The 12,929-nt window shown below is 47.3% G+C and overlaps 1 protein-coding gene across 1 annotated transcript in view; it reads left to right on the top strand.

Moving 5' to 3' along the window:
- LOC144159232 (cyclic GMP-AMP synthase-like receptor) overlaps positions 1-12,929 on the top strand; it is a 37,147-nt gene that overhangs the window by 14,786 nt on the left and 9,432 nt on the right. The window contains exons 6-7 of the mRNA XM_077690596.1: positions 1,043-1,201; positions 8,504-8,662. Of these exons, the coding sequence (XP_077546722.1) occupies positions 1,043-1,201; positions 8,504-8,662 (318 nt within the window). The remainder of the gene's footprint in view (positions 1-1,042; positions 1,202-8,503; positions 8,663-12,929) is intronic.

Here is a 12,929-nt window from a genome sequence, read left to right as displayed (position 1 = left end):
TCAAGAAACTCCATAATATGACTAAATATTATAGTATGTTCGAGAAGTTTACGTGATTGAGACATTAATGAAATTGGACGATAGTTCGATGGTGACTGCTTGTTGCCGGATTTAAATAGGGTAAAAAATTTTGCCAATTTCCATACTAATGGTACTGTCGAGGTAGATAAAGATTTCTTAAAAATTACAATTAAGTACCAGCTGGTCCAAACACAATAACCAAAAAATCATTGTTAATTCCACCAGGATAGCAGGATTTCTTATTGTCTAAGTGCAAAATTAAGTTTGCATATTAAATTAATGCATATGTACCACTGAAATGATGCCTTGAGAAATGCCCACGTTGGCGATTCAACAATAATTTTAAAATAAGGCAAAATGTAGAAGAGGCCCCCCTCAGATGCCAATTCTGGGAATGCGGAGTGCTTGGTTGTAACTATAGGTTTAGATCCACACTAACAGTGTCACCGCCCCCCCCCCCCCCCCCTCCCCTCCCTAAAGGCCATTTCATTGAAACAGTAGTACTGTGGCACAACAGGAATGTGCATAAACGGCACAGAAAAGAGCATATTTTAATAAGAAGCTGCCTTAGTTTGCTTTAGTTACACAGAGTTGCCGCCGTGTTTGTTGTCTTGACATTCAATAAAATTTAGTGAGGTGTCATTCCTTTTATCCAAGCAACTGGGCACTGAACTAGTAGGCACCGAAAGCTTGATCACCAGTCAGCAGAGATAATCGCGCAAACGAAGGAAAATTGGGTCTCCTGTCTTTTGATGAGTGATGGCAAATAAAGAATGCTTGAATGGTGGATTGAACGTGCGGGCTTGGTTTGTGCATGTTTTCATTCTAGCGCAGTGCCGGTTTTAGCGCAGCTTTTTCGCAGCTTCCGTGCCCTACTTTATAAGCGGGGCCCACTGTGTGTAATAACCTTCGTTATTTTTCAAGTTTGTGTTGTGATAGCGGTCACACGAAGATGGGATGACTACCGCTGAAGGCATTCCATTCCTGATATCTGTAACATTTTGCTGCATGCTTTGTGTAGGTGCGGCCCAGCCAGTCAGGTCCAGCCAAGACGCTGTACGTCGAAATGGACGACGGAAAACGGCTCGACATCGACCTAGTTCCAGTACTGGAGTTCAACTACAACCTCCTGCCCGAAAACTTTCCTCGTTACGAATGGATTGACAAGTACTGCGCAGAGGTGTGTGCAGCCATTCTGCTTCCACTGTGACCTGTTCGCAGAGTTCTTCAGTACACACCAGTTGTGTAACTGCACTTCAGAAGCCAGGCCATGTGAGCAGCTCTGCTCCGTCGAAGCGAAGGGGAAGTGTGTTTGCGGGGCACCTAGTGGACGAAACCTGAACTTTGCTAAACATTTACTTATTAACACAAATAACAAAATAAAGCTAGTTTTTTTTTAAATAGAAAACTTTAAATTAGGTCATTTTTAGTCATGTCTTCGCATTTTCTTTTTACGACTTGAGGCAGCAGCCTCAAGCGCTTGAGTACTGCTTCAACTCTCTGTTGATAGATGGCATGCTAGTCAACTTGCCCCACACTTGCCCCTGTTTGCCTCAGTGCAGCGGGGCCAACCACGGGGTGGCTTTTGATACATGGGCCCAATGGGAGTTATGCAACTGGCGATGTTGAGTAACTCTGAGCTGGCCGTACTGCTGCCGTTTGGAGTTCCAGTGCTTTGTAGCTAAGTCGAACAGGTTCACTGGCCTGTCGTCGTGTAACACAAGAAACAAGAGCCGCACAGATGACGCAGGTAATGTTGCCATCGGCGTGGCTATTGTCCGTGTGCATTATCAAGTCTGTAACGGGCAGAGTGGCGAGTCTTTTGAGAATTAACGTTCGTACGAGACAGTAACTGCAATGAAAGTGGGTGCGGCTAACTTGCTTCAGAGGGAGGATCAAAGTGCGCGTACTTACGGGAATAGCGAACCTAACTCAAAATTTCTTTTCAAGAGCAGAGTGCCATAATATTGAAAACCGATGGCACTCTGTGAGACCTTGTTAAATGATGGGAATTAGGACTGTGCGAATATTCAGGGGCTTCGAATATTCGAACGAATATTACAGTATTCGAATTCGCTTCGACTCGAATTTAAAATTTTGGATATTTCGAAGTATTCGGGGTGAACGAATATCAAAACTCCGTTCAAGTTTCGGTTTCATTAGGCAAGCTGCAGTGCCATTGACCAGAGTTACTCAATATATACAGTTGCGAAACTCTGAATCCGGGCAGCGCTAGCCCACCCTGCTCCGGGAAAGCTAAGGGGCAAGTTGACGCGCGCGGCACCTAGGAGATAAAAACTGAACTTCTCTGGAGTATTATTATTCAAAATTTATTTGTAAAATAAAGATGGATTTTTAATTTAAAATACATTAATTATGGGAAATTTACTTGTGTTTTTGCGGCTTTTCTTTTTATGACTTATGGCAGCAGCCGCAAGCACTTGAGTACTACTTCAACGTCCTGCCGACAGACGACAGGCTAGTCAACTTGCCCCGTGCTTGCCCCGACGCAGGGGGGCAACCGAAGACCGGCTTTTGATACATGGGGCCTATGGGGAGTTTCGCGACTGTATATATCCAGTAACCCTGGCCATTGACGTCAGGCCTACATCTTGACTACATGTGGAGCCAAGACAAGCTAAGCCGCATTCAGAACGTTGGCGTAGGTCGTAGCCTTCTTAAGCGTGACCCGCATGGCGTGTTTTTGCACGCGATTCGGGCGCGTCGGTGTTGCGCGTGCGATTTTTTGACGCTCGCGTCGACGATTCCGCGCGCAGGCAGCTTCTGCCTTGCTCAGAAAATGACGCGCGTCGTGCGCGGCAGTGGGAGGAGCTTGACGACTTGCGCCAATGGGGAGGTGCGCGCCTCATGGCGGCAGCTTCGAAGCGCTCGAGACAGCCGGCTGGCTTCGTCAGAAATGTTTAGGCTTACCACCCCGGCAGGTATTGCATGGGCGCTTTTGCTAGCGGCGCGGATGATGTTTCACAGTACCGTTTTCGCCCACATTATAAGCTCCTTTACCGCACAAGCAACTTCGTGCATGCTTTGAGCGGCATTTTAGAGAGCGCTTAGAAGCGGTCGCTCGAGCTCCCGACACCACTTCGCTGCGGCCGCCGCCATGTTGCCGCCGCCGGCCACGCCGCGCGCAGTGTGCGGGTTGTTTCGCAGCAGCGTCAGCGCGCCTGTGACGTGCGCACCGTGTTTTCGCGAGCAGAAAACAACAGCCTGGTCGTTCTTGGAGAAAGAGCGACAAAGAGAGCCCGTGCGTCATTGTCGCTTGCTCGCTCGGCAGTCTGGCGCCTCGCCGGCTCGGCTGTATCATCCGCTGGGCCGCGCAGGTGCGTTTGTAAGAGCCGAAATTTTTCCCATTGCAAACAATCCAATTTCGCCGGGACTTATCAGAAATTCATATTATCCCAAAATTCGTATCACCCAGAAATGTATCATCACGATTTCACTGTATAGAACTTTTTTATGAAGGTACCGCCAGGCCTGGAAGCTCAGTGTCTCAGTGGCAAGAAGCTCAGTGACACCTGACAGCTATTCGAATTCGCTTCAAATGCATTCGACCCCAAGGACTATTTGCTTCGAATTTGCTTCGAACTAAAATATTACTATTCACATAAGCCTAATGGGAATGCATCCACTCCTTAACGAGTGCCACTAGTCTGAAGTCTCACTGCTCTCCACATATGCATTCCTTTAGAAGAGGGAACTTTGAAGTGCCTCATATTGGGCGAGCTAACATGGTATGGCCCACACCTCTATTTTGCGCATATGTTGGACAGGGCAGGTAAGAGGAAGCCCCTCTTGAAGTGTTAGTACTTGTAACATGTACAGGGCGGTGCGGCGATAATTGGAACACTTCAAAAATTTCTCCTGAGCGAACCGCTGCTCTGTTCACACTCAAACTTCACACAAAGGTCCAGGGGTGACACAGCTGCGCATATTGCGCAGTTTTGATACAAATATGTTTTCCTGCGCCAGGCTGCTCCAAAAGTGTGAAAATTGCAAAAATTGCGCCAAACTGCTCCAAAACAGTCTAAAAGCCAAGGATTTTAACGCTCCTGTCAGTTTCAGAGGGGGGGGGGGGGGGGGGGGAATGCTTACTGACGGCATAATTTTCCAGCAATTTCCCAAAGTGATGTTGCTTGTGAAGGTTTAATTGATTGATTATTCAATAAAAAACCCGCATAAAATTCTCCCCGAGATAGTTTTTTCGAAAGTCATGATGTCAGGTTGCACATGTTATATTCTGTGAGTTTTTAAAGTTTCCCATCTAAAACCATTACAAAATCCTGTAGAAAAAATAGTTATGTGTAGAATGGGACAAACTAATGCAAGTTAATGAAAAAACAAAAATGTTCGGAGCGTCGTACCTCCTGAACGACGCCATTGGGTGCCGCCATCTTGGTGTGGTGAATACTGGAAAACATGGTCGCCGGGTAAAGCAGGTGCTCGTGGTTCAGGCAGAGTGCTCTTCACCAATTTCTACCGTGGTTTTGGTTATGGGGGTGACTGGGTTTACATGTAGTCATGTGATCTGTCGCGGGAAGTTGCGCGGCTTGAAAGACGGGAGTTTATCAAAAACAACGTGGTGCCCGAGAATTCACCGTGTTTAGGGCTTGAATGTGCGGCGTGGTGCACGCTTGAAGTGAAATTTTGGACTTATTGTGGTGCTATAAAACGCGGAGTTATTGCTTCCTTTGACAGCGAGCTTGCGAGCGGCAGAAATGGGACGATCGACACTGGAGAAGTGGCGGCGCAGGCTACTCCGCCGGAAAATGTTCAAGCAGTGTCCGATAGCGGGACGGGCTATTATTGCACGCTAGTAATAATGGTTCATCTATCTGAAGTGAATTTTTTTGCCAAGGGGGAGGTGGCTAAACATACCAACGTTACTAAAATTACGATAGCAGTGAACGTGCACCTTGGGGAATGAAATGGGAGGGCTGGTGGGGTGCAACAACTGTCACCCCTCTTTGCGCAACTTTTGCCGTGGCTCTACACTTGTGCGTAAAGCCCAGTCTGGGATTACAAAAATAATATTTTCGGCATTCACATGATAATAAAATTTCCTTACAATTGCTTAGTTTTTCAATTCAATATTCTCAGCGGCACTCCACGCTATCTCTTAGCCATGCATAAGCCTAAGAATTTCAAAATGGTTTTTTGAAAAGGTGGTGCAGTTCGTACCTTGTGATACTAAGGTAGAAAAGACTTCATGGAATGGCTGTTTCAATGTTATTTACGTTCAAAACCGATTAAAAAGTGCACTTTTCCCCCGTGAGTTGCCAAAAAATTTGATTTTTGAGGCTCCTAAGGTGACATAATAAATGTCGTTCTTCTGCTCCAAAATCGAGCTTTCGCTGCTCCAAAAACTGCTCCCAAATCTGATTCAATTCTCACCCCTGAAGGTCGTATGTTCTGGTCTATTTGGGTTGACACCAGGAACAATGGCGGTACTTACCTGTTTATTCTGAAGATAAATAAGTATGATTTTCGCCTGTGGGAAAATGGCGGCCGATTTGCACGCGCGAGACAGCACAGGCTGATCTTGGAACGACGGCGCCACCTGGGGTATGCAGAGTGAAACGCACGTTTGGGATTAATGGTAGGAAGGAGCCAGATGGTGTAGCAGACAATCAGAAAACTCTTTCGTCCGTAGTTTACGATCACAAATACAGTAATCTCTTGTTATAACGAAGTCAGCGGGACGGCAAAAAGTTTCGTTATAAGCGGTATTTTGATATAAGCAGCCACTGGATAACAGCTGAAGTAGTTGAGCTTTAATTGCGCCACAACTTCGAGGAGTCATAACACAATGTATTCAGTGAAGCAAAACTTTATTCAGGTGAAAAAAAGGCAGTGAGCTTTGGCGGTTTCAAGTTCCTGCTGGACGCGAGCAACCCCTGCTCCAATTTAACCAAGCATTGCATAAGGCTGTGGTCACCGCTAATGCATTGGACTTTATTTCCCAGCAAGCGTAGGTACCCCCTCGTCCAAAGGCACACGCCATCGCTGCCCAAGTGACTGAGCGCCACGGGCGATGCAGGAGGAGCTTTGGAGAGGCAGCGACGGCGAAACTGGCAGCAAGGGGGCAGGAGGGACATGAAGGTGAACGAAAGCAGTGATATGCAGACTGGACAGCGAAAGAGGAAGGGAAGGCTGGTTTTATAGGGAGGGGGGGTGCGGGCGTCACGGAACGCTACGAGAGTTTCGCTCTGGAAAGCGCCGGAAATGCAATGGCTCGAGCCTCAGGTTGTGTTTGTTGAGCTCAAAAAATGGCTAACCGCTCATGGTGGGTGTTATGAATGGGCCAAGGACCACGCAGGCAGAGAGACGAACACTGGTTAACACGTCAGACTATGTTCAACAGGATGGAGGACAAGCACAGGACAGTAGATGGTGAGACGTTATAGACAGGACGGGCTTGGATCACACAGACGCACAGCCAACTGTTTGAAAATACTCTCGCAGTTCGGAAGGTCCAAGAGCAATGCCCGATAAGCAAGTCAGCTCACGCTCCATTGCGACGTGATATAAGCGGCTCAAAGAGCAGGAGCGGCAGCACCTAAAAGCCTGAATGAAGCGTCAGCAATTGGCGCACCAGCGCCGCGATGACGGTGCCCAAATGCGCTCCCGAGGCTTGGCGGAGGGTAGCGGCGGTCCAGCTCAAGGTGTCCCAGGCGTCTCACGGGTTAGTTTCCACGGACCACGCCCTGTTCTGCCTACTGGCTTCCAGTCGTTTTCGTTCCAGCCCTCGAGATCACTGACGCGCGGCCCCTCTTGTCATCGTCGCTGTCGTTCTGGCTGGCTCACTTGCGCGGCCAATCACTCACGTGGCCATTCATCACAGTGTGTGCACAGACTATCATGAAAACTGACCGGTTTTGCACTATTGGCTTTGCACGATCACTGGGAAATTTTTTTCCGAGGTGTGCATCCGTGCAGTTGGCAAAACAAGAGTTTTTCGGCGCCTCGTTATCGACGACACTGCTAATTCTGAGGCTCGAGTGTTGGTGTTCGCCCACCGTCGCGTCCACGCCATTGACCAATGTCGAGGAGCAAAATTCAATGACCCTACCACGCATTTCGGCTGTTTGTCTAAAGTTGGATGGAGCGAATCGAGCATGACCGGCTCGAGAAAATCGCCGGGGAAACACCAGATTGCGTTGACGCGCCACGTTGACAGCTTGACACGCCGTTGGGGGCACCGTTCGGCGACGCCTCCGCTAGCCACTTCTCTCTAAGCGGGTCAAGCTGTTCGACCGCTTCGAGTAATGCGGCCTAAAATGCATGCGTTTGGGTTGGGACCAGAAGAAATTTCGAAAAAAGCGATATTTCGAGTAAAGTGATTTTGTTATAATGAGGGATTACTGTACTTGCATAACAGCTGATATCAATGAGCCCAAGGACGTGGGTTAGATCCTGGCCACGATACTTGCGTTTCTGATGGAGGCGGAAAGTGAAAACAGCCGTGTGTCAAGGTTTCGGCGCACGTTAAGGAGGGACACTGGTCTTTAGGATATTTTTGTTATTTTTTAACCTATGTGCTTGAGATTCACACATTGAGTGTATTTCAACGTCCTGAGCACAAATATGCAGTCAGTTTTCGTCTATGGGGTGTAAGTTTAGAGTTGTGCAACATGTTATGTCACTCCGTTTCGGGCAATTTTTTCATTATGTACCTATGAAATACTCAAATCGCTTTTATCCCTTTGTGCTCTAGAAGGACCAGGGAGTGCAACTATACCACTGCAGTAATTTTAGCATGGTTTCTGCAAACGCTGTAAAATTCGTAAATGTTGGGTCATCAATTTACAATGTTTTTGCGAAACTAACTGCATAAAATCTTCTGCCAGCAAAAAGACATTATTGTGGTTTTATTGCACTGTTCAGTTCATAAGCTTTCGAATGCAGCAAAAATGATGTAAATCGAACCAGTACATCCCGAGATATTGTACCCGATAGCTGACCATGTGGGAAAAAAATTGGTTCTGAGAAAACAGGGCGTGAAGTTTGCAAAAGTAGGCAAAAATGGTCATTTAGGCGACTTCAAAGGGCAACAGCTTTGTGAATACTTATGATATAGCTATAATATTTTGCAGGTACATTCTTTTAGACCTGTAGACTGCAAATAAAATTAATACAGAAAATTGATTTTTTGGCAAATTTTCGGTCCTCAAGACCAGTGTCCCCCCTTAAAGATCTCCGGGTAGTGAAAATTAATCCGGAGCCTTCCACTACGCTGCGCCTCATGGGCCATGTGTCGCTTCGGCGCGTTAAACCCCACGGTCATTGAGGATGTGTGTCAGCTGGAGTGAGTGCCAGCTTGTAGCAACTCTGTCAGCCCTTTTATTATAGAACATGATTCACAGTTGGCTTCAGGCAAGGATATGTCCCTACGTATTACACTGGGATGCATTCTCACTGAGGGGGGGACATTTTTTTTTTTTTTTTTTTTTTTTTGTGACGGCAGATCGACAAAAGGTGGGTCATGGTTCCAAAGACACCCAAGGACAAAGGGAAGGGCAATGAGGAGGAAGAGGTGCACGCGTGGAGGGTGCACTTCCCAGACATCGAGAAGAAACTGATCAAGGATTGCGGATGCATCAAGCCCGTCATTCGGCTGGTGAAGGTGAGAACGCCTTCGGTTGGCCAAAAGCCTCGCTAATTTGCTTCCTTTTCTTCTTGGATGTTTATTAGTTCTTTCTTGTGGGAACCTTTAATAGCATCCTCGATTAACCGCACCGGTGCACACCGGGGCACACCGGTGCGCCTTTTCATCCTCGATAAACCGCACCGGTGTGCACCATCCGTCCTCGATAAACCGGGGCGCACCGTCGCGGGGCAATTTTTGGTTGCACCGCCGCGCACCAAGAGAGTCGACGGTGCGCCAGGGCGCAATCCCGAGATGCATCGCGGACGACGCCGGCGAAGGCGGCGAAGGGGCTTCCTCCGCCGTCTGCTGCAGCGATGGCGCATCGCCGCACTCGTGTTTACTCGTGTCAAGGCAGGAGGAGCTGTGTATTGTTGCTGACAAGGATGGCGTGCTTGTGAATTCATCGGGCAACGATGCGACAGGCTCCTAACGGGCGGTAACAACGGCCAGAGATTGTAAATGAGGACGCGAACTTCGTGTACTTCAAAGACGGCTGCATGCATTGCCAGACAGTTGGGGATTGACATTCGTTTCGTTCGATGGAATTATCATGAACTGTCACCGGATTGCCTAGGCGATGAAGACCTACTTGTTTTGCTGTAACGGAAGGGCGGAACAAAACAGGCACTCGCATTATGGCTCAAACGAAGATGAGAAGCAGCTTGTATGTATACCTGTTTAGTGAAAGCGGTGGCGGTACGTTGTTCCGCATGTGTGACGGATTTAAGTTGTGCGTACATATAATCATTGGCCTTCAATAAATACCACGTTCTAATAGCGCTGTGTCTCATTACAGTGCTGTATTGCTACTTGTGAACGTTTTTATGAGTTGATTTCTTAGATTAAGAGATGGCGCCTGGGTAGAACCGCCCCGTTTGTCCTCGATCAACGCTCCGTGCCGGTACGCACCGTCGTGGGGCACTGTGCACCGCGCCGGTTTTGGGGGCAACACCGGTGCGTGTTTATCGAGGACGCTATTAGACACTGCATGACCTTGGCTTCTGGTCGCTGAAAAGAAGTACATTTCCAAGCAAAAGTTGTTGCTGACTGTTTCAAATTTATAAAATAAACCCAAATGTCTTTCTTTTTTTCATGAAATTCCAGAAATTGCGAAATTTTGGAACTTCATTCTGTGAAGTTCACAACGTGGGAGCTTGTCATTGAAACCAGATATCAGGTCGCAGGTTCGATTCCCAGCTGCGGCGGTCACTTTTCTGATGGAGGCGAAAAGCAAAAACGCCCATGTGTATGAGATTTCGGCGCACGTTAAAGATTCGCAGGTGGTCAAAATTAATCCGGAGCCCTCCATTATGGCGCGCCTCACCGCCTGCGTTGCGTCGGCGTATTAAACCCTACAACCAATCGAAAACAGATATCCGGGTGCCTCTAGTTTTTCTATGAGAAAATCGGAAAGGAAGTGAAATGAATTGTATTTTGTTGCTTCTGACTTCCGCGAAAGTAATGTACACGCAGTTTGTCATGCTCACAAAAAACCTGAGGTATCGCATTTTTCTGCTTCAGATGCTCCACCGAGCATATTTTTAAAAGTACACCAAATGCTAAAGAAGTTTCTGACCTAAAGGGACACTGAAGTCAAAATACAACTGAAAAAGTGTGTTAGTGCGCGCTTGTTGGTACATACCGAATTTAAACAACAGCGCTTAACAGAGCAGAAATGACAAGACAGGGCACTGAACACAAGTTGCTCTATATCGATAGATTAGCTCACTGAGAACACGAATATACCATACTTACGCGTAGCTTTTTTTAATATAAGGTAGAAAATAGCGAAAATGTGGAGACAGGTGCCGCCGCCGCTGGCTATACCACACAACTTGCTCTGGAAGCGTTTAAACCTAGGGGTGTGCGAATACTCAAATATTCGAATACGAATCGAGTAGTACCTCTGATTAATTTGATTCGCGAATCAAATATCTACTATTCGAGTTTTCGAATAGTCGAGCGGAGTTTCCGAATGAAGCAAAAGTGACAGACGTCGGTGCACGCTTACGCACTGTTCCTGCACCGTCTGCTCGGCAAGTTTCACCCAAATCGTGCTTTCGGCGAGCGCGCCTTGCAGAGGCTGTATATTTTATCCTGCTGCACGGAGTAATCTGCGAGTGCTTCGATAAGATTTTTTTTCAAGCCATCGCCGTCGACCCTGGCCGCCATTTTGAATTCTGCAACTGGATGTTTACATGTTAGGGCAGCTTCCGGTAAAGACTGCCACTGTTTCGACAGCGGTTCCATTAATTTAAAATCAAAAGCGGTTCCAGCTGTTTTTGTTGCAGTTGGGGTATGGTTACTGCATGTTTACTTGTTTTTAGACTGCAGTGGTTAGTGCAGGCTTGTGCACGGCGACTGTAGTGTGCGAGCTTTCCTTTCGCTATGTATTTATTCACGCTTCACGCTGCCCATGTGCTTCTGAAGAAGTGCCTCGTCGTGGTCCATGATTGTGGATATGCCGTGTTTTCGTGTCCTGTTGTTCATGCTTGCAAAGTGCTTGCTTCTGAGTTACGAGGCGCTGTATAGTCGTCACCTGTGATTGCAGTACAGCAACTCCAGTGCAAGTCATTCTTTTTTAATGCGTATTTTGCCCGCTCGGGATACCTGGAGTACCGCCGGTGCGAGTTGAAAAGTGCGTCCTCCGGGCTGAAAAAGAATGTCTTGTCTTCCGAGCATGCGAAGTAGCTTGTGCTTTTGCACAAGAAACCTATGAAAAATCTATGCTTGTAAAAAAAAAAAAAATTGATATTCAATATTTGATTCGATATTCAGCTTTTTTTCCGAATTTGATTCGGTATTCGATTCGAAAGTTACTATTCGGCATTTGCACACCCCTACTTAATCGTCTGGCGTGCCCAACGCCTTTCCTGGCTGCCGCTGGGTGGTGCTACTCATCCATACTTGGGGCAGCGGTACTACTTTTCAAGGAAGCTTGCGAACTACTCGTCGGTGCCACCATTAGCGGGGCCTCAAAAAAACTAAGTTTTTGTTCCAACAAAGCGTCAATGCTGATCAAGGGTCCCACGAAGGAACATTGTGCTTAGTGGTCTGGAGCAGCAAAGGACGTGGGAGTTCGTGAAAGCACAACAGATTTGACCAAAACTAACCCAACCGCTTGGTACGTGGTAGCATTGTATTCAGTTGATTCTACACTGCTATACATCGTGGCTGCCTCGCTTGCTTTTGGTTTATCATGACGCAAGCAGCAGCTGCTGCAGTCACTGTTTGCATCATGTTTGATTAGCTATTTATCAGCAGTTAAGGCACCTTTTGGCGCAGAATCATCCCTAAAATGGCTGTAGGAAGGTGAGACTTTTGTTTGAAACCGATTTGCTGGTGTTTCCTTAAAGGGGGCCACGAGAATGGTACAAGTTTAGTCCATTTAAAAGGCTGCTTTGTACCGGTAACAACGATACCAATCTTATTGCAAACGTTAAACAAAGAATCCTGGACATTAGAGAAAACACATGAAGCAGTGGTGATTTCCCATCCACTTTTCAGCAGTTTCTCTATGCCGTCACAGAATTTTCGGGCGGCCGATTGGTGGCCAATGGCCAAAACCGCAGCCAGGAATTGCGACTGGGCAATTGTAGTGGGGCGTCATGTTCCATATGGTCATATCACTTGAATGCTAACGTGCAGTTAACACACTGATAGCGGTATTTTTAAGAAAAGTGCGGGCCCCTAAAGTCACCCCTGCCACTTTATTGTTACTGCAGCACAAAGTTTCAAAGTTTTCAATGTTTTCTGCGTTTTTAACACGAAAGTGTTGTATTCCCAGATACACAAAGATTTCGGTGAAAAACCGCCAGCGCAATGAATACAAAAGAAATGCCAGAAAAAGTTTCATTGACACGGATGGTGCTGCCGTCTAGGAGAGGAGAAACGAAGTAGTGCATCGTGAGGCTAACAAGCGCCAACAGTTGGTGTAAGCTGTGTCGTAGCGACGCCGATGGGCGAATGGCGCGAAGCCGACTGATTTGATGTGAAGAGAAACGCCAGTGAGTAGCGGAATGCGTTCGCGCGTGCGCGGTTCAAGCTACAAATTCTACCTCTCGCATTCCACAAGCTGAGCTCATCACAACGCAACTGTCTGCTGTATACGCCACGGAGTAGGACCAAAGTGGTCGCACATTTCCTGAACCGACCCGCTAGCAGGACGTCGCTGCAGATTTCGCTGCACATTTTACTTTTGTGCTGTACCGATTCCCATGACAGAGGAATCAGCCACAGTTTT

The sequence above is a fragment of the Haemaphysalis longicornis genome, unplaced genomic scaffold (genome assembly GCF_048455015.1).
Source record: "Haemaphysalis longicornis isolate Haplotype H1 unplaced genomic scaffold, Haemaphysalis longicornis Haplotype H1 scaffold_10, whole genome shotgun sequence".
Lineage (NCBI taxonomy): Eukaryota > Metazoa > Arthropoda > Arachnida > Ixodida > Ixodidae > Haemaphysalis > Haemaphysalis longicornis.
Note: the sequence above shows the minus strand (reverse complement) of the source record. Positions and strands in the feature narration are given on the sequence as shown.